Genomic DNA, 27,473 nt, shown 5'->3' with positions numbered 1-27,473 from the left:
TCTATTCTATTCTATTCTATTCTATTCTATTCTATTCTATTCTATTCTATTCTATTCTATTCTATTCTATTCTATTCTATTCTATTCTATTCTATTCTATTCTAAACCATAATCCAGGTTTCTGCACCCACACGCTTCGGCCGGTAGGGGGCTCTAAACTCTAAACTCCAACAGCAGCCGCCGCGGACCCACGAAGAAGACGCGACCCGGAAGTCACCGCTGCTCACCGGTCCGACCGCGAGACCTGCGAAATTCTCCCAACTTTGTCACATTTAATCATCAAAACGTCGTACACAATGAGGTAAGCACATTTTAGACCCGTTTTGAATGAACGTTGAACATAAACTACGTGTGAGAAGGATTGTATCTACTTCATAGATGCAGAATTGAGGTTTATTTTGAGCTAGCATGCTAACCTTTGTTAGTTTGAGATTATTTACGGATTCAATGAATGAAACTATTAATTATCCTGTATTTACATGACTGTTGGGTGTTCCTTCGAAGTGTAAGGTTAGTTATATATGTCAAAAGTGATAAGATGTTGGACACGTGGTCTGGTTTAATCTTGGTCGGAGTTTCCCCCGCTAGCGGTTAAAGCTGCTGGAATTACACAGATATGAGTTAATATAGAGATAAAATGGTGTAATAACAGGGTTTCCGCGGGGTTTTAAAAAGTGATAAATGAAAATTGCCAAATTTAAGGCATTATTTTTTACCTTTTACATTTTAAGCAGTCTATTTTATTGTTATTCACAAAGTGAAATAAATGTGAAACATCTGGTCAACATCAATGAGTCTATAAATCTGTTCTGTATAGTGTTCTATAGTTCAAAATCTGTATTAATGTTAAAAGGTTCGTGATTAACACTTAATGTTGTGACAGTTTTTTTTTTTAAATCTGAAGGTAGTGAAAAAGGTATTTAATTGGTATTAAATTTAACATAAGGATTGCTGTATAAACCCTGAAATAAGTATATTTATATACATATTTATATGGGTATGTGTGTAAAAACATAGAAATATTCAACTATGTGTGTATAGGTGAGTGTGTGAGTATAATTATAGTTATTATAAATACGTGTTAATAAATTATTAGTGAATGGAGGTAGGATTAAATAACATTACACTTCTTCCTACTCCTTTTTGCATATGTAATTAAGACATTAAGTGTTAAAGTATGATTTTTTTTGTTTGTTTTCTTATCTTCTCTTTAACCTAGGGCTGGGCGATTTTGGACAAAAATAAAATCCCGATTTTTTTTTTCTCTGAAAACCCGATTTTCGATTTCGATTTTTTTGGTAAAACTACAAAAGACAATGGAATAAATTGTTTCAAATATTTTATCTTTATTTTTAAAGAAAAATAGCAAACAAATGTCCCTATTGGCAATGAAGTGCAATTGAAAGATACTGTAAATCCTCCTTGAGTTTAGTAAAGTGACAACATTTACAATTTTCTTGACCAAACAAAGATGACTAGACGAGCTCTGTCTGTAATGCAGCCAGCTGCAAAAAAGGAAAAATCGATTTTCCTTTTTTTAACATCGATTGTGATTAATAAATCCGATTTAGATTTAAAATCGATTAATCGCACAGCCCTACTTTAACCCTTGTTGTCCTCGGGTCAAAATGACCCAATTCTTCCTCCTTCCTTCCTTTGTACTTTTTTCTTCCTCCCTCCCTTCCTTCTTTTCTCCCTTATGTTCTTCTTTCATTTGTCTCCATCCTTCCTTTTCCTCTTCTTTCCTTCCTTCCCTTCATTCCTTCTTTCCTTCCTTTCTCCCTCATTTCTTCCTTTCCTGTCTTGCTATTTTTTCTTCTTGCCTCCCCCCTCCTTTTCTCCCTTCCTTCATTTGTTCCTTGTCTCCATTCTTCCTTCTTTCCTCTCTTCTCTCCATTCTTCCTTCCTACTTTTTTCTTCCTCCCTCCCTCCCTTCCTTCTTGTCTCCATCCTTCTTTCTTCTCTTCTTTCCTCCCTTTCCCCCTTCCTTGACCCGAAGACAGCACAAGGGTTAATTGTTGTCTTTTACATGTACAAAATAAAAATCAAATCTTGTGCTGTGTTCCCCGCTAACGGCTAAACTGTGTTGTTGTGATCTCTTTGCAGAGGAGACCGGGGACGGGGGCGAGGCGGCCGCTTCGGGGCCCGCGGAGGGCTGGTCCAGGGGTCAGTCTTCTTCATTCTGCATCAGTTACATGTTGTGTTGTGGTTGGGGTTTCCCATAATAATCAAGCCTACTTTTAAAGTATCCAAACTGCAGTGTTCATCAGTGTGAGATGTAGGATCTTAAAATACCCAATCCAAAACAAAAAGACATGCATTTGAATATGTAACCGGTGCACTGAGATTTCTGCAGAATCTCAGGGTTTTTTGTCTAATTTTATTTTCTGTAGATTAGTTTTGAGGAACATATTTTGGAAACCCTTTTTGAATTTTCTAAACACAGTTTTGATCAGATTCATGAACCTCTTGCCTCTTTTTTTTCCCTCTGTTTTTTTTTAAGATAAATCTCCATTCATGTCATAAACCTGTTAGTTTCAGATTCAAGTGCTTCTGTTAAGTACCCCTTACTTTTCCAGTTGTTTGAGATGTCTGAGCTAATATTTATCAGTGTTTATTGCAGAAGTACAAAAAAAAACAACTCTTGATCTCCATTTCTGCTCAGGTACCGTCCGTTTGTTCCTCACATCCCATTTGATTTCTATGTGGTGAGTAAGAAAACACTGGAGCTTCAATGTGTAAAAGATGACAGCATGACATCCGTTAATGTTTGAAATAGAAACAGACCGCAAGTAGGAGAGCTAGCATCTCCTGTAGGTATTTTTGTTGTACGTCAGCAGCATCGTTACTGAACCCGACTCTTTTTGGTCACCAGTGTGAGATGGCGTTCCCCAGAGTGAAGCCCGCCTCCGATGAGACAACTTTCAGTGAAAGTCTCCTGAAGAGAAACCAGGACCTGAGCCCCACACCTGCAGAGCAGGTACGTCCACGTTTCTACTACAATGCTGGACATCTGCCTGTGTACATTTCTAACTTATTTGTTGTTTTTGTCTTCCTGCTCCAGTCCTCCATCTTGTCTTTAGTGACCAAGATCAATAATGTCATCGACAACCTGATTGTCGCACCTGGAAACTTTGAAGTGGTAAGCCAGACTCCGTTTTGAGACCGTTTTGGGCCAATATCTGCTGAATCAATCATTTTGAAATTTTTGGGCATTTTTGTAAAAAACTAAAAATAAAAGTGAAACACACTGGGGTGAAGGTAATTTGAAAATGTTCCGATTAAACTGGTTAAATTTAATCTGCTTCCATGGTGATTTAATAAAACAAAACATAGAAAAGAGTGAGCATCTCTGATTGGATAATCCATTTCAAATTCACATGTCAATCAAAGTTGCAGTACATGGGCCGCTGGGTGGCACAGTGGTTAAAGCAAGCGGTCCATGTACTGAGACTCAAAACAAGAATTTGAACGGCCGTATTGCATAATCTCAAAGTTTGCTTTTAAAGCAACGAAGAATAAATCTGATTCTGTTGATAAATGTTATGAAATATCTGGTGGCAAAGAGATGTAAATACTCAAAGATCCTGACGCCCTTAATCTTTTCAGAATAAGAGAGATTCTGATGTTGTTTTTGGAGTCAACTTTATAAAATAATCTATAATTACATTCTCATACTTGGAAGTTAAAGTTAAAATCCCCTAAAACATTCTGATTTTGCAGCTAGCGAATGTTGCTAATATATTTACATCTCTTGGCAGCAAATTGAAGAAGTCCGTCAGGTTGGTTCATACAAGAAGGGCACCATGACAACGGGACACAACGTTGCTGACCTCGTCGTAATCCTCAAGATCCTCCCTACGCGTAAGTGATGGACAGGAGGTGGTGTCATGTGAAAAACCTTTAAATCTGTTATTAACTCTAACCGTTGGAGGGTGTTGGAGGGAACCTGCTGCTGCTGACCCGTGTGGGTGTTTCTGAGTCTAAACACTTCAGATTGTTGGGGTTATGTCACTCACATGATCTGGAGCTGAGGTGGTTCGTAAGCTCGTCAGTGGCACCGGGGGTGGATGAGATCCGCCCTGAGTTCATCAAGTCTCTGGATGTCGTTGGGCTGTTCTGGTTGACACGCCTCTGTAACATTTCAATTCAATTGTATTTATATAGCGTCTATTACAACAGAAGTTGTCTCTAGGATCTTTCCAGGGACCAGAACATGACCCCCGAGCAATTATTACATAAACATAACATAAACACTGGCAGGTAAAAACTCCCCTAGTGGGAGAAGAGATCCTCCAACATTGCATGGAAGAAGAGGACAGGGCCGCTGGAGTGGAGTCCGGTTTGGGAACCTCAGGATTTCATCTCTGCTTTTTCATGGGAGATATTGATATTCTGATCACAGATGGTGTACTTGTATTAAGACGGTCTTTTCATATTCCTTTTTTTGTCAAGTTTTCAGTTGTAATCCTGTCATACAGAAGCTCCTTCACGAAATTGGCCGTTGGTCACATAAATGCCTCGTTAGTGTGCAAATACAAAACGGAGGGATAAATGTGACAACAAAAGACACGTCTGAGGTTCATGGCCAGTTTCTTCTTCCACGAAAGATTGTAAATAGTTATCGGGAACGTAAATCTGTCATCAGCGTATAAGCTGACGTTAGTATTAGGACAAGATGTCGCTCAGTGGGAGCATGTTGGATTGAAGCAGTAGAGGTCCCTGTGGTCTTCAGTAAGTACAGTACACATTTCCATGGTGATGGTCCGTCCAGATGCCTCTGAGTCCATAAATGTCTCCTCTAGACTTCAATCACTTGTAGGACTTTTGTTTTTTTTACTAGCACTGAATTGACAATGTTTTTCTGTAATGTGTTGAAGGTCTAAAATATTTATCAATATTTAACTTGTATCCAAAATATGTTTTCTGTAACAGTGGAAGCCGTAGCTGCTCTCGGCAACAAGGTGGTTGAGACTCTTCGTACCCAGGACCCCTCTGAAGGTAAACGGATTAGATAGATGCTCTGGGAGCTTAACCAGCAAGTCCAACAGAGTTTAGTGTTCAAATGCTGCTTTAAATCTAATGAAATTCAGTGATCTGCTCTTTAATTTTGAAAGTATTTTTGTTGTAGTTAATGCCCCTATAATATACACCCTGTGTGGTTGATTTCAGTGCTCTCCATGCTGACCAATGAGACGGGCTTCGAGATAAGTTCAGCGGATGCAACGGTGAAGATTCTCATCACCACCGTCCCACCAAATCTGCGCAAGTTGGACCCAGAATTGCACTGTATGAGCGAACACACACACACACACACACACACACACACACACACACACACACACACACACACACACACACACACACACACACACACACACACACACACACCACGGGCGGAGAGATGTCCTTCGGCGTTATATTTGTAAAATGGTCAAATTTGATCCTCAAAGTCGTCCTGACATACAGAGGTTCCTTCATGAAGCTGCCTCTCAAGTGCATGCAGCCTTTAGGCCTCCAGGAAGAATGAATGAGTAGATAAACCGGTTAATGTGTAAAAAATAAATGAATACAAGTGAAATTCTGCACATAGTCACCAGCCACTTTATCAGGTTTATCACACATACCAGGTGTACCTAAAAAGTGGCCGTGAGTGTAATTATACACACATGTATGTGGACACACAGAAACCAACAATGCTCCCTTAAATAACTTGAAACTGACAAAAGTAACAATAAATAATAACTTACTGAAAATTGTCAAATGAAAATCCTTCTTTAAATACTCAGACTGACTGGAGACACTTGAGATGTTCATTACAGGACAAGCAGGTTAACTCGTTACTATGGTAACACTGTTTTACATCAGGTCAGTTTCATTAGTTAGAGACTAGAGAAAAAAACATACATGAAACAATTCAATATACAGTAAAACATAATCTAGGCCAGTGGTGCCCAACCTTTTTTCCTTGGAGCCCCCCCTACTTGTGTCTAGGCCAGGCCCCCCCCCGACCTGTACGTACTAGCACCAAAATAGTCTTTAATTGAAAAAATTAACATTAATTATGTTTTTTTGATACATTTCTCTTTGGTTTACTCTGTATACATATGACTTTGTTTTTCTCCAATGTTACCAATGTATAAAATACGCACAAAAGGACATAAAAGGACATAAAAATATTTCTGAAAAATGTCTCTTTTAATATGAGACCAACATTTTTTTAACAATTTTCCTTTAACAACCTGTTGGAGTAGATTAAATGTTGAGTAATGATATAATAAGAAGGAATGAAATCATTTCCTGTGTTTGTCAAGAGTGTATAAAAAAACGCAAAAAATATTCAAGACATTCATAAATTATTCCTAACAATGTCTAATGAATGACTCATTCGCAAATATAATTTTTACAACTGCATAATTTCAAAGCAGGCAAAGTTTCGCGCCCCCCCAGGGGGGGCCCGGACCCCAGGTTGCGAGACACTAATCTAGGCCATGAAAATGAGATAAAAAAAAAACCTTATCTTTCATAAGTGTTCAGGAAGTTCATATCTATTACTTTTGTCAGTTTCAAGTTATTTGAATCTTTTAAAGTTTCCAACTTTGAAAGTTCCTGTTACTTTTAAACTGTTGAGTAAGACGAGTTGGTTGTTTGTTCAGTGGACATCAAGGTTCTGCAGAGCGCCCTGGCCGCCATCCGCCACGCCCGCTGGTTCGAGGAGAACGCCTCCCAGTCCACGTGAGGAAACTCGCCCGTTTATTTCCCAGGACAGCCGTTCTGCTGAGCTCCACTCACCTTGTTCCCTGTTGTTGATCTTCAGGGTCAAAGTTCTCATCCGCCTCCTGAAGGACCTCAGGCTGCGTTTCCCGGGCTTCGAACCCCTGACCCCCTGGATCCTGGACCTGCTGGTGAGTCGCTGAACAACCGTTGTTCATCTCAGTTTGGCTCCAACAGTCCCACTGCGATCAGACGGATTTAATTTGAGCTTTTCCTACTGAAGTAACGATGGTTTCAATCAGTGCTTGGCTGTAGCTTGGAAAGTCCATGAAGTGTGAAGCGCTCACGTTGGTCCTGGTTGTGTTTCAGGGCCACTCGGCGGTGATGAACAACCCGTCCAGGCAGCCTCTGTCCCTGAACGTGGCCTACAGGTCTGTTTGTTCTCCCCCGCCTGGGTTTCTGTCTGCACGCTAAAGGCGGCATCTGAAAACCTGATGTCTGAATGTGTTTTTCTGGGTGATGAAGGCGCTGCCTCCAGATGTTGGCTGCTGGTCTGTTTCTGCCCGGCTCGGTGGGCATCACCGACCCCTGCGAGAGTGGAAACTTCAGAGTGCACACCGTCATGACACTGGAGCAGCAGGTACGTCTGGGGTCTGGGCTCTGGTCTGGGGCCAACTTAACTTTTTCCCCCAACATTTTTATTTAATTATTTTAATATTTACACCCAAAACAAACTTTATGCTCCTAATATTACATTTCTTCTAATTTATCAACAATATCGTTGGTATGGCGTCTTTATTCTTGTAATATTGGATTCTTTATTTCTCTAATGTGATTTTGTGACAGAATTGTTGTCAGGGCATTTCTTCTAATCTTATAGATTTGGGCTTTTATTGTAAATGATGTGTGTTGTAATTTCCATTTTTCTTCAAAATCCCCTTTCTCGCGCTTTTAGCGTTTCTTGTTCCTTTTTCTTTAGATTACGTTACTTGTGGTATTGCAACTTTATCCTCGTAGCATTGACACGTTTCAGCGTAATGTTACAACCTTATTCTTATAGTAGTATAATATATCCAGTACAGTAATCCCCTGCTATAACGCGGTTCACCTTTCACATCTCGCTGCTTCACAGATTTTCATTGTGCATCGTGTTCTACATTCTGATTGGCTAAACATTCTCCCCGCTTCTTCACTTCCTGTGTCAATAACGTTTGTTGCTTAGCAACAAGCTGAGAACGGGCAATGAGCTTCAGCAGCAGCTCAAGAACGGGATCCTTTGATGAATCGTTCATTACAGTTTCAGATATAATCCATGGTGGCATGTCGCTTTATAAGAATCTTTTTGCCCAGAAGAAAAAAGAGCGACAACAACGACCCATAACTATGTTCTTCTCTGGAAAAAACACACCTGCACCGATGGCTTTAGAAGAAAAAGACGCTACAGAGCGAGTCAGGATGCAGCGGCATCAGAAGAGCAGTGAAATACGCACCAGTCACAATCTGTCCTACTGAACTTATTGTATTTTTTTTCATAAACATTTTTCATTTCCTCCCGTTCAAATCCAATTAATCGGGTCGCGGTGGGGCGAGGCTGATCTCTGCAATTTGAAACCTTCTATAATAATTGTAAAAAAAAAAAAAAAAAAAAAAAAGGTTGCTACTTCGCGGATTTCTCCAAAACTGTTGAAATAACCTGACGGAGTGTAGTCTGGTGTCCTGGTTCAGTGAGAACCCGGTGGTGTTGCTGTGTTGACCAGCAGTAACAGCTGCCTTGTGTTTCCAGGACATGGTGTGTTTCACGGCTCAGACTCTGGTCCGGGTTCTCTCTCACGGAGGTCACCGCAAGATCCTGGGTCTGGAGGGGGACGCCAGCTGTAAGACTCACTCTCCCGCCGCCCGCACACTCTACGTCCTCAGAAAAGCCTCAAAATTGTTTCTGTGCAACGGTATCGATGAGTCTGCAAAGACTCAGCCGATATGAAATATATATGTATCATTTATCTGAAACTTCAGTCTCTGTTGGACCTTTTTCACTGTTGCATGTCTACATGCTGTTATGAACTGGTCAGTAAAGTTTCATGTGTTGATCCAGAGGAATCATGTCTAAAGTGAACTTGTCCACACCTCTCGTGTTCAACATATTGTCACTTTAAAACGACTTTTTTCTTGTAAAATCACAACTTTTTGTGCTAATACTTTATCTGCTGTAAAACTGCCTCTATTTTTTTCAACACTACAGTTTGATAGTCACTTTACTGAGCCCCCATACAACTCAGAGCTAAGGAAGAGTATTAGGGCCAGGCAGGAGAAAAATAAAAATAATATTTTAGAGGAGGAAGATTTTTATTTCATTATGCACTTCGAGAAAAAGTCGAAATCTCGAGGAAAAAAGTTGAAATGTCAAGATTAATGTTGAAATACAATGTCGAAAAGTCAAAATTTCGACTTTATTCACGAAATGTCGACTTTATTCTTGAAATTTTATTTCAACATTAATCTTGACATTTTTACTTTTTTCTCGAAGTGCACAATAAAAAAAAATCTTCCCCCTCTCAAATATTTTTTCTCCTGCATTGCCCTAATACTTTACTTTTTTGTAAATTACAACTTCTTCTTGTATTATTGAATTTCCCGTGACCTACCGGTACGTTTTTTAGTGTCAACTAAACCTCACCATGTAATTTTTTTACTTTGTAATATAAATAACTTTTATCTCTTTCATTCTTTTATTACAAATTTGTTTTTGTAATGTTACAAGTTTTTGTAAAGTTATGACTTTCACTACTACAACTTAAAGTGACTACTTTATTCTTGTGAAACTGCATCTCAACACTTGATTTTTCCCCCAAAACGGACTTTCTGTTTGACGTTACAGCTTCTTTTTATCACTTTTATTCCTGTGGTCATTTAATCCTGACTCCTTTTAGTTTTCTTGGAGAACTTTTCTTTCCGTCCTCTGAGAGACCTTTAACCTGTCGCAGCCTTCACAGTTGAGATGAAACCGTCCTAGGAGCTGCTGCTGTAACGGAGCTGTTTTTCAGATCTGGCCACGGAGATGTCCACATGGGACGGCGTGATCGTGACCCCGTCAGAGAAGGCCTACGAGAAACCTCCGGAGAGGAAGGAGGAGGAAGACGAGGCCCTGGAGGAGGGAGGAGACGGGGAGGACGAGAGCATGGAGACGCAGGAGTGAACAAGGTCTGACACCTCCACGTCCTCCCAACACACCACCTTTAACGTCCTTCATTCTTACACCTTTTTGTTTTTTTGTGAACAACTGTGTTTTATTATTTTGTTGATGCATACAATTAAATCGAACAATTATGGATGCAATTGTATAGCACCTTTAAATCACCCGTCCCCCCCACCCACCCTGTAGCGATCCAACAAGACAACAATAACACAACAACAGGGCAAGACAAGAAAGCAACAAAAAAAAAGAAGAAAAAAAAAGATAAATGTTCAGTCAATATTCAGTTTTTTCAGTTTTTCAATGGCATGTGTCCATATTTTTAATGTCTTGGGTCCTGCAGCATGAGTTCTTGCCACTGAAAGTTCCATACGTAAAATGTCCATAAACAGATTAAACCAGTGACATGTTGGTCGATCGTGTGGGTGTTTCCATCGAAGAGCAAGCATTTTTTTAGCTGCTGTTAATCCTGCCAGGTACACAACTTTTTCTTTGTATTGTAAATTTAACTGAGAGTCTTCATTAATCAGGAGCATTCTTACACCTTTTTTTTTTTTTTTTGTTATTTTTAAGCTGATGGAACCGTTAGTCTTTTCACCTCATTTACATCTGGCTATTTGACACTCCAGCTGTAGCTGGAGTCTGATTGGCTGCCGCCCCGACATCTGTCGAGCCACGGCAGTACCATGGACCCAGAATTCAGTTCAGCAATACTTGGCAAATGGAAATAAAAAGAATAAAGGGAAATGCATGAACTAAAGAAATGACCAAACGCAGCAGATATGTTCTTTCGGCCGCATTTGGTTAAAGTTTTGTTTTTCTTCTCTCTCTGGTTGAGAGGAAAACCTAACTCATGTTTCCCATCAAGAGCAAAATAAATATATATATATATATATATATATATATATATATATATATATATATATATATATATATATATATATATATATATATATATATATATCCTTATTTAAACTCGAAAATCATTGAGGGCGAGCCCTCATTTACATTGACGTCGAGCTATATTAAAATTCAATAAATATAAAAAGAATTCAAAAAATATTCAGTGATGGATATCTATCCTCCACCTTATCGCTAGCCTTTGATCAGGATGAATTAGCATGATAGGTTGGCATGAGCTAACCTATGGTGGTTGGTGAAACCACTGGTTTGAAGAATGACATTCAAAAGTGTTCTTTAGATACTAAATGTGAGGTCAAAGGGACTTTCTTTGTCATATAGTCTGCTGTTCACACAAGCTCGCCATCTTGTTAGCTCAGTTCATATGAACTCAAGTTGCTTACATTCACTCTGATCAAAACCAGCTGGGGGGCTGGTTAAGTCGAGCATCTGCTCTGTACGGAAGAGTATTAGGGCCATGCAGGAGAAAAAATATTTTATTGTGCACTTTGATAAAAAAAGTTGAAATGTCGAGATTAATATTGAAATACAATTTCAAGAATAAAGTTGAAATTTTGTGAATAAAGTCGAAATTTCGCCTTTTTTCTCGACATTTCAACTTTTTTCTCGACATTTCTATTTAAAAAAAAAAAAAAAAACATTTCGTTTTTTTTCTCACATTGTATTTCAACATTATTCTCAACATTTCAACATTTTTCGCAAAATTGTACTTCAACATTAATCTCGACATTTCGACTTTTTTCTCAACATTTCGACTTTTATCTTAAAGTGCATAATGAAAAAAAAATCTTCCTCGTCTAAAATATTATTTTTATTTTTCTCCTGCCTGGCCCTAATACTCTTCCGTAGCTCTGAGTCGTATGGGGGCTCAGCTACGCGGACTGTGGGGATTTGTGGGCGCTGAAGTTAAGTTCTCGGCGTGAGAAATGCTGTGTGTGGCGTGAGAACTTGTTGAAATGCGTGAGAGCCCTAAACAAGTCTTTCTGCTGCCAGGTCTTCATTCACAGCTCAGAAGTCTAGCAAAGATCCTGCAGAGTTAATGTGAGGAGTTAGCCGCCTGACAGCCACAACAGAGATGATGAAGTGTTTGAAAAGCCTGATTGTCGTGTTTTCTCCCACAGTGGTTTTTGGAGGACTGAGGACCAGCAGCAGAAACACTGACCCGAGCGCTGACATGAGCTCGCCAGTGTCTACAGAACGACTCCTCAATTAATAACTGTTTTTTTATTACTGATTTATTATTGATGTTTTTACTTTCCATTGGACTTGCTTGTACTTTCCCCCCTGTTACCTTTCTCTAACAGTGAAATAAAAGTGTTTTAAGTTACACCTACCTTGTCTTTGATAATTAATGCAAAATTAATTTTTTGATCCGAAAGCCAATCAAATGGAGACATTTGATGGACTTTCAGCCCTCTGCCGCATCTGTGTCGTATGTCAGGCAGCAGGGACTCTGCTTCCAAAGGTCAAATGTGGTTTGACAGTTCAGATTTCAGTCTTCAGATTGGGGGGGGGAGTGTAAAGCCTGATTTATGGTTCTGCGTTAAACCAACCCAGAGCCTACGCCGTTGCCGTGACGTCGTGAACCCTTCGGACTTCTCAGTCACTTTATTTTGCCACGGTTCAATACCCCCCAGAGCGCTAGTTGATACTTTGTTTAGCGTCCGGCTTTTCCGGTCACAGTAAATCAAAGAGATAAGGACAACTATTGTGCAAACAACCCAAAAAAAAAATCACACACAAAGAAAAGAGCGCTAAAAGTTCCCTACTTTGTTTTTACGGCAGCACCTTCTCTGCAGACACCAGCTAAAACTGCCTACGGCAGAAAGATGGTTTCCGCATTTGACTGTCTGCTTTCTATCCTCCAGGTAGCTGCTCACTGTTAGCCACATGTTCTTCAATACTCCAAGTATTTTCAGTGAGTGAAGGTGATCATAGGTGATTGTGTCAAAAGCACAAGTGAAGTCAATGTATGTGACATGCATGTCAAATTTAGGTTTTGCATCGACATCATGCCAGCTTTGCAAAATATGCAATAAGGCTGACACAGTAGATTTATTCCTCCTAAACACATGCTGTGCATTAAGTATAGCCTTTCAGTTTCCTGCAGAAGTTGGTCCTTCAGGATTCCCTCAAACACTTTGCCAACACAGCTCAGAAGAGAGATCTGTCGATAGTCCTGTGGGAGCCGTGGTTTACTGCACTTACGGTAAATCTTTCCACTGGGTAGGGAAATGTTCTTCTTTCAGACAAGCATTTTGATGACTGAAATTCTGCTGACGGTCATTTGCATTGACTAGTTTGGAAAAATGTAAGTATATCACTTGGAAGACGGTGTAAATAGAACTGAATTCAGATGAAATCTGATTGAAATCATGGGAGAGCAGCCGGTTCTGACAGAGGTCTGAAACATCTGCAGCTACCGACTGAAGTGGAAAAGAGAAAAGATCCAACATCCCCAAGCTGTTAAAACGCGTTAAAAACTTTATTTCTCTTTGATAAAACATTTGTTACAGCCATCAAACCACTAGCGGCTTTAACAGTTAGAATAACGTCGTAAAACAGTCCCGCACTAGCTCCCACTGCTGAAGCTGAAGCATCACTCTAGCAGCTGTTAACACAAGCGGAGGCTCCAGTTCAGCTGATAGCGGTTCGACATCCTCAATATGCAGTATATGTGGAGAAATTAAATGACCTGTCTTCATATACAGCCACCCAAATAACAAGAAATAAGTACTTTGCTTTATTTTTACACAGATTCGGGAGTATAGTCACAATTTGTAAGAAAATTCTAAGCAAGTTTATGTCAGAAATTTGAAAGAGTTTTTGCTCAAAAATTCAAGTCTCAACTTCTGAGTCTGTCACAGATGTGCAAATTTAGAAAGTCCCAAATTGCAAATTCACAAATTACAAGTCGATTACCTGAAAATATGTGGGTTAATAAAGTGAAATGTCTGAATTGTCCCTTGCAAATTTATAAAGCGACAATTTTTGAGTATACTGGAAGGCTTATCACATCAAATTGGGGTTTATCATGTATATTTGTAAACTTAAGTCAGAACTTGAGTTTTCTTACAAATTATGAATTTCTAAAATAGTTTTTGAGTCTTCACAAATTTATAAAATAACGTAAGCATCATTTGCAAACTTAGAAAAATATCAATCTCAAAAATTTGTCTTCACTTAATTAGAATATTTAAATAAGAAACATGTAAGTTGGTGAAGTTTTAAATCAGAAATTCTGATTCCCGCTTCCGCCATTGTTTTCTTATGTTGTTCCACCAGTTTAGCTGAATTTACATCTATCCACATGTATCTTGTATCTATCTTAACTGGAGTTTGAACATTAGTCACAGATCAAGTCCCTTAAAGTGTAACAGATGACTGTAGCACTACAGTATTCTTACAGGGCTGAACCTCCTCCATCAAACAGGAGCGGCCCTGGTCCCTGCAGTTCTGGTTTGAGCTTCAGCATCAGTTTCCTGCATCTCAACACCAGGGAGTTAAAAACAAAAAGAAAGCTGTTATCCCATTTCAGTTACATGCAGAGGGAAGGTTGCTGGAGGTTCAGGGCTTGAGTTTGAGCCAGGGATGGACGACGCTGAGGATGGAGAGGACGGAGGAGACCAGGCCGCAGGCCCCGACGAAGCCGGAGCCCGTCTGGTAGATCCCCAGCCGGTCCAGCGGGATGAAGACGTCGCAGCCGTTCTTCAGCAGGTCCAGCAGCAGCGGCGGGTTGCTGTACAGGACGACTCCGGCCTGGTGGAGACGTCGGCGGAGCCACGTGACGGAGGGGGCCGAAGACGAGGGGGAGGGGAGGCGCTGGGCGGGGGAAGGAGGGCTCTTCAGACGATCCTCCGACTCCAGGAGGAGGCCGAGTTCGTAGGCGTCCCGAGTCAGATTCAGGATCAGAGCGAAGAGGTAGTACCTGGAAAGTTCAAGCACACTTTCTGTTAATGGACTACTAAATGTGTGTCTACGAGCTAGCTTTTTTTTTTTTAAATAACTTTATTTATAGGATTTTTCAATATTTTTTAAGACAAACAACCACACATATATCCCACCCTCCCCGGTTCCCACATACAAAGAAGATAATAGCAATAAAACTGAATATATAAACAAGGAAATAAAGATAAAGTAAAATAAAATAATAACGATAATAAAATAAATAAATAGATGAATAACACATGGACGGTTAAGGGTTACACATTAGTCCAAACATCTGTTAGTTAGTAGTACAGTTGAGGGTTTCCACACATCCAAGTAACACTGTAAACATGACAAAAATAAATGCTAAGCTACATCATCGAAAGACAGCGTAAGGACGAATTCTAAGAAAGGGGACCAAGCCTTTATACATTTTTGGCGAGATTTGAATCGGTTGTATCTGAGCTTTTCTAAAAGTATAAAAGATATCACACCTTTGACCCATTCCGTGAATGTTGGGGGTTTGTCAGATTTCCAATTGCGGAGGATATGCGGGATATGAGAGGAGAAAATGCAATAAAATTGGCTACAAGCTAGCTTTAGTGTAAAAAACCCCTCAATCATATGTCTGGAGGGAACATCCCTCTGATGTGTAACACAACCAAGACATTCATGTATGCAGACATATCTAGATGATAAATAAATGGACTGACACGCAGATTTAATGTAACTGCATTAACTTTGGTCAGAAGAATCTGGATGTCAGATGTTTTTGAAATGGGCCCTTTGTGTGTTTCATGAAGGAACCTCTGTATGGCAGGACTACCTCTACTAACAAACCTGACTACCAGGAAAATAGCGTTGCAACATAAAAACATCACAGAGCGTGACATCAACCTGCCCAGGTGGGCTTCAGGTGGAACATAGCAGCCTGCTAGAACCTGGCACCATGTTGTAATGTGTTGTTGTGCAAGAATAATGATTTATTGTGCACTGTCCCTGTGTTCAAATAAATAAATAAATTACAATTACCGTACTTCTTTCAGTTAACAGTCTGGGTGATGCATCACTGTGGTTGAGATGAGGACAGGACTGTCTCACTCTCAAGGGATAAGGGCCGGGTTTCCCAGATCAGTTAAGTAGTTCTTAACAGCGAAAGACTTCTTTCAAACCTTCTTAAGGAGCCTGTGAAAGAAAAACGCGTTTCCCAGAGTTGCTCTTAGCTTAAGAATCTCTTTCATTAACAAGGAAATGTAAGATGCTGCTGACCCAGTCTTTACAACCATCTTAGTGAACAAAGACTCACAGATCCAGCCGCATCAGGCAAAACAATATCACACCAAGCAGTTAAAACAATGCACCCCGCACAAATTTTGATCTATTTTATACTTTAGATTTATATTGTTTAGCATTTATTGGTGACAGCAAAGGGGGAAAAAAAGAAAAATAAGGAATAACAAGTGTGTTCCTCTATATGTTTTATGCATTACGCCCAAATAAAACGATCATCATGACTATCATTTATCATAATTTGTCTGCACACATCCCACATCTGCGTGCACATATGAGATAATTTACCACACTCAAAAATGCTTCAGGGCACATCAAAAACACATCCTCCCTCCAAACCTGCCACATTTAACACATCAGGCAACTGACAGGTGTAACTGAGTTCAGCTGGAACCTCATTAAGAGAGACTTCATCCACTGCTCTATATAAAGGTGTTGCCACATCACACATGTGAGATACCATAGATGCTATACAGCATATTCTCGCTGCAAATCAACCGTGTCGCCGTGCGCGAAGCAGAGCAGTTTATATGAACGCATTCGTGCATCAGCACTTCAATCCCCTGGACGTGCTGTCGGACCGGGCTGTCCAGATGAGGTACCGGCTTCCACGGGCTGAGATACAACGCCTCATCACGTTGGTGTCTCCACATATCCGGAGGGAAACCCGGTGCAATTTCGCCCTAAGCCCGGAGGTCCAGTTACTAGCTGCACTGCGTTTTTACGCAGTGGGGAGTTTCCTGGAGGTGGTGGGAGACGACACCGGACTGAGTAAGGCGTCGGTGTCACGGAGTGTAGCAGCCATGACACCCATCCTCCTGCGCCATGCCCAGGGAATTAGTGCATTGAGGAGCAGCACTGCGTGTCTCCACACACCCGCTGTGTCTCCAAACATCCACAAATACAACTTTGATGAATGCAAGATTCTGCCTAATAGTGAAAAAGGTCAAGCACCTAATAAACTTCAGAATATTTTTTTGAGGTAAAGGATACTGTTTTACTAGTCAGGAGGATACAATGTGGTCCTATATGCTGATCGTTAAGTTAATTTGTCCTTTCATCCATCTTTAACATTTAATAAAAACAATTAATTTCCTCATTATTCTCTTACCAAGACTACTTCCTATTTAGTTGCAGTCTTGTTTTCATCATGAAAAAGGGTCATTAAAGTATATTTATCATCTTAGTTTTTCATTATAACACACATGACGCACAGGCAGCAGGGAATTAGTGCCTTAGGTAGCAGTGCTGTGTGTCAAAATGCGCTGATAGTGATCGGTGATCGATTTGCATGACATCGATTGATTTGGTTTCAGAACCGCGGTAGTGGACAGCTCCTCCAAAGAGCTTCTAAAAGAGAAATCTTAAGAGCGGTCCTAAGAACGGTGTTAAGAAGTCATCTGGGAAACACCCGTATCTTAGGGCCCCTTCTTAGTTGAATCCTTCTTAAGAGCCTTCTTAAATCCTTAAGAAGGATCGGATCTGGGAAACCCGGCCAAGATGTGTTTGTTGCAGATGGTGAGGTGCCGTCATGAAATCAGTCTCTGCTCACATTTGTCTTGCTTGTGTCGCGTCACTAAACTGATGCATGATGTGAGGACAGAACTGAGGTACATAATTCCCATTTCTTCCCAAAAAAGATGTAGAACACTGATTATAACATATATCCAAGCATCGTCCACATATATAGGTACATCTATATTATTTAACAACAGAAAACGTTGAGATGAGTTAAGCTGATGCTACTGTGATGTCACCGGTATCACACACTCACCTGAAGGATCTCTGACTCCATTTCTGTTGGTCCAGTTTGGAGATGAGGCCAGTTTTTCCCGCCCAGACCAGGTTGTCACAGACGAAGTACATGGCTCTGTTCAGGTGGCTGATGGTCACGCAGAGCCTCAGCACGCCGTCCGACAGGTGGATGGCCCTCTTCGCAGCCTCCAGGGTCTCCACCGAGTTCCCCAGTCGCAGCACTGTGGCAGGAAACACGTCAGTACCACGAAGCCTCGCTGGATGGGAAAAAAACAAGCCCACAGTTTTCTTCACTTACGTTTCCTGGTCAGGCTCAGGTGTGTTTCCAGGTCGCCAACCATTCTGCGGAGTTCAGCTGCTGCCTTGGTTTTGTTCAGCGTGTAGCCCAGCAGCATGCAGGCGTACTGGGCGGCCCTGCGAACACAAGCAGCTTTAGTGTGAGCCGAGACCAGGTTCATGAAGGAACCTCTGTACGACCGGACCACAGACACCCACAATGCCCCTGAACCAAAAGAAAAACATTATCAGTCCAGTTTATTGTGGTGCCACAACAGCAAATTAGGAGGTGTATTTCCACCAGATCAGGACTGTAGTGGTTACGCGGTTCTGGATCAGAACCCCGGGCGTTAGATGAAGCCAGGCTCTAAGGCGCCAGGTCTTTTCCTGAAGGAGACTTTTAAGCAATTAATTTTTAATCGCTCCATAAAAAGGAAAATACAGTCACAACATACAGTAGAAATGTAAAATTTGACCATAATCAGCCAGTCAATCACTTTTCAAAGTGGAAAACTTTCTATTATCTATTTCTATGAGCTATCTTTCTATACTTTCTATTTATTTAGAATGGCTTTTAATACTCAGTAGTGTGGTGACACTTTTTTATTCTATTTTTTTTTGCTCTGTCTTATGATTGCATGTTGTATTTCTGTATGTTTTATTCTGTAAAGCACTTTGGCTCACCTAGAGGTGGCTGTAAACGGCTATATAAATAAAGTACATTTACATTCTATAGAAATTAACTGGAATATAATGTGAGGAGTTTTTTTTTTCTTCTTTATTGAACACAATAAAAAAAACATAATACAGTAATTAAACATCTTCTCGTAAGGATGATAGTATACTTAGTAGACATAATATGAGATGCTGACAAATATAGAGTTATATAGAAAAACAATTAACTATATATTGAAATAAAAGACAAACAGGGGTTTTTATAAAGTGCAAACTATAAAAGTATCACAGTATTTAAAATCAGGCAAACAAAAGTGCCAAAAAGAGGTGCAAGGACTGAGGCATGCATCAAAAAAGCAGAAAACAAGATATATCGTCACGAATCTTTTTAGCCATTTTGTTGGAGTCTATTTTTCTTAGGGATAAGAAGAATAATTTAAAATTATTCAAAAGCCAATCAAAGGATGCTTTGCTATTCCTCCACTTACTACAATGAATATGATATTTACCCATGAGAATAACTATATTTATTATGTCAGATACATTCGACTTCAAGTTATCTATATATAAAAAATAAATATGAGAGATATCAAAGACTGGTATGTCCTCTATTCTAAGTAGTAACCAGTTTCATAATTCTAACCAGAAGTTTCTGGACACAGGACACAGGAAAAACATATGTTTTAAAGTTTCCTCTGCTACATTACAGAAAGCACATTGATCAACTTCCATGATCCATGTCTAATGGTTTTAGCCGTTTTTTGTTTTTGTATTTGCCTCATTTAGTATGCACTTATTTATCTTTAGTTGTACTGGGATTTATCTTTAATCTATCTGTTTTTGGTTGTTATTTGTTTTTTTTCATTTTCGTTTTTTCATTTAGGAAAATTCATTTTCTTTTTTTTCCATTGTTTTCTGCTTCTTATTATCTTTAGTTTATTCGTTTTTGTTTTTTGTCTTGTTTTTCTTTTTAGTTGTTGTTCTTTGTACTTGTTATCTACTTTGTTTTATTCTGTTTAACTAACATTTTATATTGTACTGTAAAAGTTTTTTAGAAATGTATATTTGTACTGTTGGACCCCAGGAAGAATAGTTGCTGCTGAGGCAGCAACTAATGGGGATCTGAAATAAATAAAAAATAAAAAATAAAAAAAAAACTTCAAACTTGATGTGAGGAGTTAATGGATATAAACTGGAATAACAAGTATTTAACTCATGTGAAGTTGGAAAAACAGACATCAGTTTCAGGTTTTTATGGGTTAGTTTGATTGAGGACACTGACTGAGGAGAGATAATATTTCTTATAATATACACATACACTATTATTTGATAATGTGCAAAAATAAAGTGCGATGCTGCAGCTGACGGTTTGTTTACATATAGTTCTCAGTGGACTTTTATCTGCTGCGTGATTTCTGAGCTCTTTTTAGAGAATTAAACGATATATTTATTAAAACTTCTCTTCTTGGTGTACATTAAAGGTTAGATGTGGCTACAAACTCTGTGCTGGGTGAAGTGAAGGTTGTATTTACCTGAAAACTCTCTCCTTGGAGTGACTCTGGGAGCTGAAGCGAACCCAGGAGTCCATGCTGCTGCTGCTCCTGACGCGAGGAAACCTCCTCCTGTCAACTCCTGTCAGCTCCTATCAGCTCCTTAAAGCTTCTAACCCTCACAAACAGCGGCCCGGGTTCAAATGTGTCGGATTAGGTATTTTGGGCAGCGAGCTCCGCGTCCATGAGTTTAATGTTCTGTTTCAAAAAGCTGCAGGGAGCGAAACTGGAGCCTTTTTCTTCTTCACACGGATTTACGCAGTAGAGCAACATACTGCCCCCCACAGGCCTGCAGCAGTACTGCAACCATTACTATCATTACTACTATCAGTACTGCAATCATTACTATCATTACTATCAGCAGTACTGCAATCATTACTATCATTACTATCAGCAGTACTGCAATCATTATTACTATCAGTACTACTATCATTACTATCAGTACTATCAGTACTGCAATCAGTACTATCATTACTATCACCAGTACTACAATCATTACTACTATCAGTACTGCAATCATTACTATCACTAGTACTACAATCATTACTATCATTACTACCACCAGTACTACAACCATTACTATCAGTACTACTATCAGTACTACAATCATTACTATCATTACTATCCGTACTACAATCATTACTATCATTACTATCACCAGTACTACAATCATTACTATCATTACTATCAGCAGTACTACAATCATTACTATCATACTATCAGTACTACTATCATTACTATCAGCAGTACTACAATTATTACTATCATTACTAAAATCATTACTATCGTTACTACTATCATTACTATTATCATTAATACTATCATTACTATCATCATAATATATATAAAAGGTGACGTCAGTTTCAGTTTCATGAAAAAAATTGGAGAATCTGGAGAAAACTGTACATTTAGATCAAATTCAGTTACAATTCTAAGATGTTATGTTTCCACAGCTTATTTATTAAAAACATAATTTTTAATTAATACAATATTGACTTTTTCCTCCTAAAATTTCTGCTTGTTCCTAAGAAAACAATTATTTTACTCTTGTAAAAGTATGACTTTTTCATATTAATAAATAATATTATTTTGAATGACTAAATACTGTAAGAAAAGCTCAGCTTTGCATAGCATTTGGCTTTAAGGGGACCAATGACTGAAAATTACCAGTGTTACTACAGTTTAACCCGTACTAGTTAGTTTTATTATAACTAAACATGTGCAACACAATACACAACATTCACACTTAACACTAATGTGCACTGGTTCTGATTACAGGAAGTCTTAGATTCGAGACAACAACACATCTGAGGGATTCATCATTTTATTACAAAATCAGAGAAGAGGAGCAGGTCATGTGACAAGAGGAATCTCCCAGGAGGCTCTTGTAGTTTCCATTTCCTGTACTGCTGTTGTTGGTCCTCATGATGGCGGCGGGGGGGGGTCACGGTTTACTGGGGGAGCGGTTGGTGAAGACCCCTGACGCCTCCAACATGGTCTTTCTTCGGGCCGTTTCCTTGGCGACATTGTGGTTGAGTCTCCTCAGACGTTCCTGGGAACAGAAAATCATTGTGAACGGCTCGTTGTTTCAAATTTTATGAAGTGAATTTATGAAAGTGAAGTTGGAATTTTCGAAGGAAAAACAGTCAGAATATTACATTTGATTTGATCAGTTTGAACATAAATATTCACATTTAGTTCAAATCCCTAAAGGTGGTGTGTGGTGACACGTTCATCCGTTTAACTTTATACATTCCCAAACCTGCAGGCAAAATCTGCAGTTTTTAAACCCAGAAACTTGGAGGAAAAAAAACTTGAGTTGTAACTTTATAATAAAAAAAGAAATCATTATTTCTACATTTTAAAACCTACAAATTTTCCATAAAACAGAAATCAGACGGAAATTTGCAACAACAACCAAATATACAATTTTAGCCTAAAAAACAACTCATTTTTTAAACTCGCGATTGTGAGAGAAAACTCTGAACTCCTGATTTAGTAAACAAAAAAGAAACAAATAAAAATTCTTAATTTATAACCTTGAAAATTTCCAGGAAAAAGCCTAGAGATTGTAACCAGGGCTGGGTATCGATTCAAAAAATTCTTAATATTCAAAATCGATTATCATGATTCGATTCGATCCGATTCGATATTGATTTGGCTTAGTGTTATTTAAAATGTTTTTTGAACCGTTGCCTGAATTATGTGACTGTAAAATAACTAGTGAAATAATAATTTCACAATAATTATTGTGAAATAACTAAGAAATAAATAACTCAAACAGGCCTTTCAATATCCATTTAAAGTGCAAAAAAGAAAGAAATTGCAACAGTTCATGCAGTAAACAAATCATTTTAGCTTGTCTAATGTATTCTCTCACCACGCACACATATTGCCATGAAGCACCTGGCATTTTTCAGAAGTGTCATGACAAACTGTGTGTCCGACTACTGGGATTAAAGTTCACCTGGCGAAAATGATTGAGAAAAGAAAAAAAAAAAAAAAAAAAAAAAAAAAAAAAAAAAAAAAAAAATCGATCTTTAGACATAAGAATCGATTTTTAGGAATTAATATGAGAATCGATTTAGAATCGGAAAATCGATTTTTTTCAACACAGACCTAATTGTAACTATATAAAACCTAATTTTTGCAACAAAAAACTCAAAATGTATAACTTTATAAACTCACACAATGAAAACGAAAAAAGAAGGGCACTGTTTTGGGAAAATTAAGGGAAGTTTAGCTGCAAGACCCGTTTTATTGGACCTTGTAAGTTTGGGCCCCCAGCGGTCCCGAGGCCTCTCAACATCTGTATGGCCTGATGCAGAAGAAACTTCTGTTGAGGTTCATGTGCTGCTTCATTGTTGTCATTCCAGATCTCTGTTTGAGAGCCGCTCCAGACCAGCTGCAGGATCTGATCCAGAACCAGCTGTTGTTGCTGGTTCTGGATGGAAACATCCTACGATTTCCTGGACGACTTTGTGTCCCTCTTTGAAACTGGGCTGACCTGAGCGTTCTGGAGGATGTTGTTCACCAGAACCACTCGGCGCCTGGCGTTCAGCAGCTTCTTCACGTAAGGGTCCAGGTCCAGCGCCACCTTCTGGTGTTCATTTATCCGGCACAACTCTGAGGAACGGACGCCGTGAATGCTGGTTAGACATTAAAAGGGAAGATTTTCATAGACACATGGGAGAAAGGTATGTGAACCCCTGGAATTAACTGGTTTCCTTTATTCATTTGTGATCTGATCTTCATCACAATGATGACTAAAATGTACGCCGATAACGCACAAATCCTGGATCAGCTCAGCAACCCCAAAGCACAATGCTACCTCCACCATGCTTTGCTATTCTGATGAAGATTTGATCTTTATTCGGGTCCTTTTTGTTCCAAACACAAGAATGATTATTCTTCCTGAAACATGCCACTGTGAGGAACTTAAATCATGTCTCGGATGTGCACCCTGTTGTTGGGATCAGGGTTTATTTAAGTATAGTCAGAATTTCTGTTTGTTTTTTTTACGCATTATTGGTTGTAATACGTTTGTGTGCTAACTACACTAGCTTCAAAATACAAATAAAAAAATACCTCATTAATGGATGAAGTCACACCAAAATCCTTATTAATTAATTTCACAAAGGTTTAGTCTAGCTAACTAGTTTTATTTTGCTAGTTGAATTAACGTAAACTTTGCGGTGGCTAGGTGAGCTAGTATTAGAACCACATCAGGAAATAATTTGAAACTAAAGCCTTGCTGTCTGTTCACTATAAATGTGTTGCGTTGCTAAAATGGTGGGTTCCGTGTGTCGCAGAAGTCAAAATATGGTGAATTTTCTACGTCCAGTGATTCAACAAGAGTGTCAGCCAATCATACTAAAGCTACACGACTAGTCGGCTCATTTTGAACGAATTGAAGTGAAGCCAAGGATAGGGCTGGGCGATATATCGAGATTTTAATATATATCGATATATTTTCAAACGCGATATGGTACGAGACAATATCGTTTATATCGATATAGCTTTTTTTTTAATGATTTTGATATAGCTTATTTTGTGACAAATTGACTTGAATGTTTTATTTGAGATTTTCACAAATGTTTTGTTATTTGCACAACTGTCAACCTCAGTGGAAAAGTCCTGTTACTGTCTACATTGTATTAATTGCACAGTGTATTTTAATTAAATTCTTATGCAGGAAAGGGATATTTGTTTTATTTTATTCAAGAAGCATTTTTATTCTATATATGCAGGCAGTTTATTTTATTTCATTTGTTTTATACATTTTGATATTGTGCAGACCTCTGTTAATAAAGGTACCTGTGTGACATTTGGCACGAGGCTTTGTATTAAAACTGACTTTTTTTTTAAGGGTTTGCCTCAGAAAAAAATGAAGCTAACAGAGATGCTATGCTATAATGCTTTGGGGGAAACCCCAATTATGTCACTGAAAAAATATCGAGTTATGACTTTTGGTCCATATCGTCCAGCCCTAGCCAAGGAGCATCATCTAATTTCCAGGATAGAGCCAACAGACGTACAGTAGCTAACATTGCAGTTCCTCTACTGTCCACTGGGGGCTGGATCCATGTGCGCGTTAACCTCCATTGACATCTATGTTAAAATGTCTGACTTTACAGCAGAAATAATCATATTTACTGTCTGGTACAAAAAAAAAACTGGCCTCCATGTAGATTTCACATCCATGACAACTGTGTCAGGGTGAACGTTTTTGTACCTCATCAGGTAAATTCATACAAAGTAAAAAAAAAAAACGTATTCACGGACATTTGATTGGCAGGCAGCTCAGCCAATGCCTAGCTGGTATTATTTCCTTGTCAGTCATTGTCACCAATGAAACTTAGGTGTACTAATGCAGTGGTGGCCAAATGTTGCCCTTATTTAACAATTAAAATTACACTTTAAACATAATATTTTGCAGTAAACAGCTACAGACTGCTTCCCAACTTCTTCAGTCCATCTGCAACGAAGGAGCAATTAGCCACAGCTTGATTGACATAAGGTGGGCGTTTTCCCAAGCCTATTTGCAACATGACACAGCACTGTAGGACAATGACTCACTTATTCTGGCTGTGCCCCATTGTTCACTTTTTGGAGTGATATGTGTAATTTTGTGTCTGAAAACATTGAAACTGATTTCAAATTAATTTTGGAAGGATGTGTTGTTTGGTGTTTTTGACCATGTAACGATTAGAACAAAGCCAAAAGAAACATTTATTATTAATTTGTTGATTATCCTTGCAAAATTCCACATCCACAAATCCAAATTCTTACACAAAAACCCCTTTTTTTTCTAACCTTTATTTTACCAGATAAAAGAAACCCATTGAGATTAAAAATCTCTTTTTCAAGGGTGTCCTGGCCAAGAGGCAGCACAAGATTTCAGATATTAAAATGTACAGAGGTGTAATGTGAAATATTAAAATCAAATAAAATGAAATAAATGAAACAAAAAATGGAAATCATTTAAAACAGTTACAAATCAGAGATGCTGTCTCTTTTTACTTTTCACATTGTGAATTCAATCAGTATCTGGACTTTATTAAGTTTTCTACAAATTCAAAAGCAATCAAAACCAAAATGTTTTGGCTTTTTGTTATAATTTCATCCCCCCTGGCTGGGTATAATGTGTTGTGCTCTTTGTTTTTTATTTTATTTTATTTATACTCTTTATATGTTATAGACACTTGACATTGCATAATGTGAAGATATATGAAGATATGTAATCATTGTACTTTTTGCAAATGTTAAATAAAAAAATAAAAAATACAGCACTGTAGGAGGAAAAAAACTGTGTTGCTGAACTGAATTATGGGTTCTGTGCGTTGTTGCCATCAAAAGCTGGGAACTGTTTTGGCTTGTTATTGAGAGGTAAATGAAGATCAGATGATATTCCCCCACTAATCAATGCAGAAAACCTAAATCCAGGGGCTTCACATAACTTTTAACTTTCTGTTCTGGGTTAGACATTGACAAAAAATAAATTGAATTGAATAAAAACAGTTACCCGTGGCCAAGTTGTCGATATGCTCTCTTAATTCCACTTGACTTTCTCTGTTACAATAAAACAATAACATCAATGGAAGGGGATGTCAATAAAAACTGGGTGGTCACGTGAGGAGGCGATTAAACAGGGCGACAGATTGAATGAAGGGCCAGCTGATCGATGCCTGGACCTGCTCCGGACTCACCTGACCGAGTGCACATGCACGTCCAGCTGCTGGACTGCAGGGCTGAGGAGATCCAGCAGTCCTTCTGCAAGAACATCCCTGCCAGAAGAAGACGCCTCCACCACGGCGGCCATGTTAGCAGCGGCAGGGAGAGGTCACGTGACACGAGGGGCGGGGCGGGCTCACGCTGAGCTGACGCGTTCAACGACACGCGCTGGCTCGGAAAAGAAAAACCTCATGATACTTGGATGCAGTTTGACGACCACAACCGGGCCAGAAAAATAAGAGCTAATTTACTCTCAGCATCTCTCTCTATCTCCCTCCCTCCCTCCCAGAGTTGTCAAAAGTATTCACATTCATTACTCAGGTAGAAGTATAGATACTAGAGTTTAAAAATACTCCTGTAGAAGTTGAAGTATCAACTCAAGTTTTTTACTCAAGTAAAAGTATAAAAGTAAAAGTAATGTAAGGGGGGAAAAAAAGTCATTGAAAATGAATGCATCTTAGTATAATGCAAATATATTAAAGAAGCATATATGTGTACTATTGAGCATTAACATGTGTTTCGGAGAGCAGCAGATATGATGACTAGTTGCCTATAAGTATTGTAATGGTGCAAAAAGTCAAACTTCAGAGGCATGTTATCATTTATCCTAACCTTTATTGGAATGTACATCCAAGTTTAGTTGCAGGAATCTGAGGGAACGGATGTAAGAACAAAACTGGACAAGAACATCTGAAACAACCACAACCAAATTCACTCTATTCGGATGGAGCAATTTAACTGGATAGTTTTTGTTTAAAGGCCGAAATGAAATAGAGTAACGAGGCTGTTTTTAAAATGTAAGGAGTAAAAAGTACAGATAATTGCGTGAAAATGTAAGGAGTAAAAGTAAAAAGTCATCTGAAAAATAGAGTGAATTTGGTTGTGGTTGTTTCAGATGTTCTTGTCCAGGCTGAGTTTTTTTCTTACATCCGTTCCCTCAG

At 38.9% G+C, this 27,473-nt stretch overlaps 3 protein-coding genes across 3 annotated transcripts; 1 reads left to right on the top strand and 2 right to left on the bottom strand.

The window, feature by feature from the left end:
* The first annotated feature begins 190 nt into the window (after nucleotides 1-190).
* Nucleotides 191-12,154, top strand: ilf2 (interleukin enhancer binding factor 2). The gene is made up of 15 exons (XM_061742040.1): nucleotides 191-301; nucleotides 2,107-2,166; nucleotides 2,666-2,708; nucleotides 2,876-2,980; nucleotides 3,065-3,142; nucleotides 3,762-3,864; nucleotides 4,936-5,001; nucleotides 5,173-5,289; nucleotides 6,657-6,735; nucleotides 6,818-6,905; nucleotides 7,084-7,145; nucleotides 7,240-7,354; nucleotides 8,498-8,588; nucleotides 9,756-9,912; nucleotides 11,947-12,154. Exons 1-14 carry the CDS (start codon nucleotides 297-299, stop codon nucleotides 9,905-9,907), a joined length of 1,164 nt encoding a protein of 387 aa, XP_061598024.1. The 5' UTR covers nucleotides 191-296; the 3' UTR covers nucleotides 9,908-9,912; nucleotides 11,947-12,154.
* Nucleotides 12,155-14,295: 2,141 nt separating this feature from the next.
* pex11b (peroxisomal biogenesis factor 11 beta) lies at nucleotides 14,296-20,387 on the bottom strand. The gene is made up of 4 exons (XM_061742039.1): nucleotides 20,281-20,387; nucleotides 18,096-18,211; nucleotides 17,817-18,018; nucleotides 14,296-14,753 (listed from the first exon to the last, which is right to left on the bottom strand). Exons 1-4 carry the CDS (start codon nucleotides 20,334-20,336, stop codon nucleotides 14,393-14,395), a joined length of 735 nt encoding a protein of 244 aa, XP_061598023.1. The 5' UTR covers nucleotides 20,337-20,387; the 3' UTR covers nucleotides 14,296-14,392.
* A 1,217-nt stretch (nucleotides 20,388-21,604) lies between these two features.
* On the bottom strand, nucleotides 21,605-26,622 carry snapin (SNAP associated protein). Its single transcript, XM_061742037.1, has 4 exons — nucleotides 26,508-26,622; nucleotides 26,324-26,370; nucleotides 23,306-23,424; nucleotides 21,605-21,850 (listed from the first exon to the last, which is right to left on the bottom strand). Exons 1-4 carry the CDS (start codon nucleotides 26,618-26,620, stop codon nucleotides 21,743-21,745), a joined length of 387 nt encoding a protein of 128 aa, XP_061598021.1. The 5' UTR covers nucleotides 26,621-26,622; the 3' UTR covers nucleotides 21,605-21,742.
* Between the last annotated feature and the right edge of the window lie 851 nt (nucleotides 26,623-27,473).

This window comes from Cololabis saira, chromosome 15 (assembly GCF_033807715.1).
Source record: "Cololabis saira isolate AMF1-May2022 chromosome 15, fColSai1.1, whole genome shotgun sequence".
Taxonomy (NCBI): Eukaryota; Metazoa; Chordata; class Actinopteri; order Beloniformes; family Belonidae; genus Cololabis; species Cololabis saira.
Note: the sequence above shows the minus strand (reverse complement) of the source record. Positions and strands in the feature narration are given on the sequence as shown.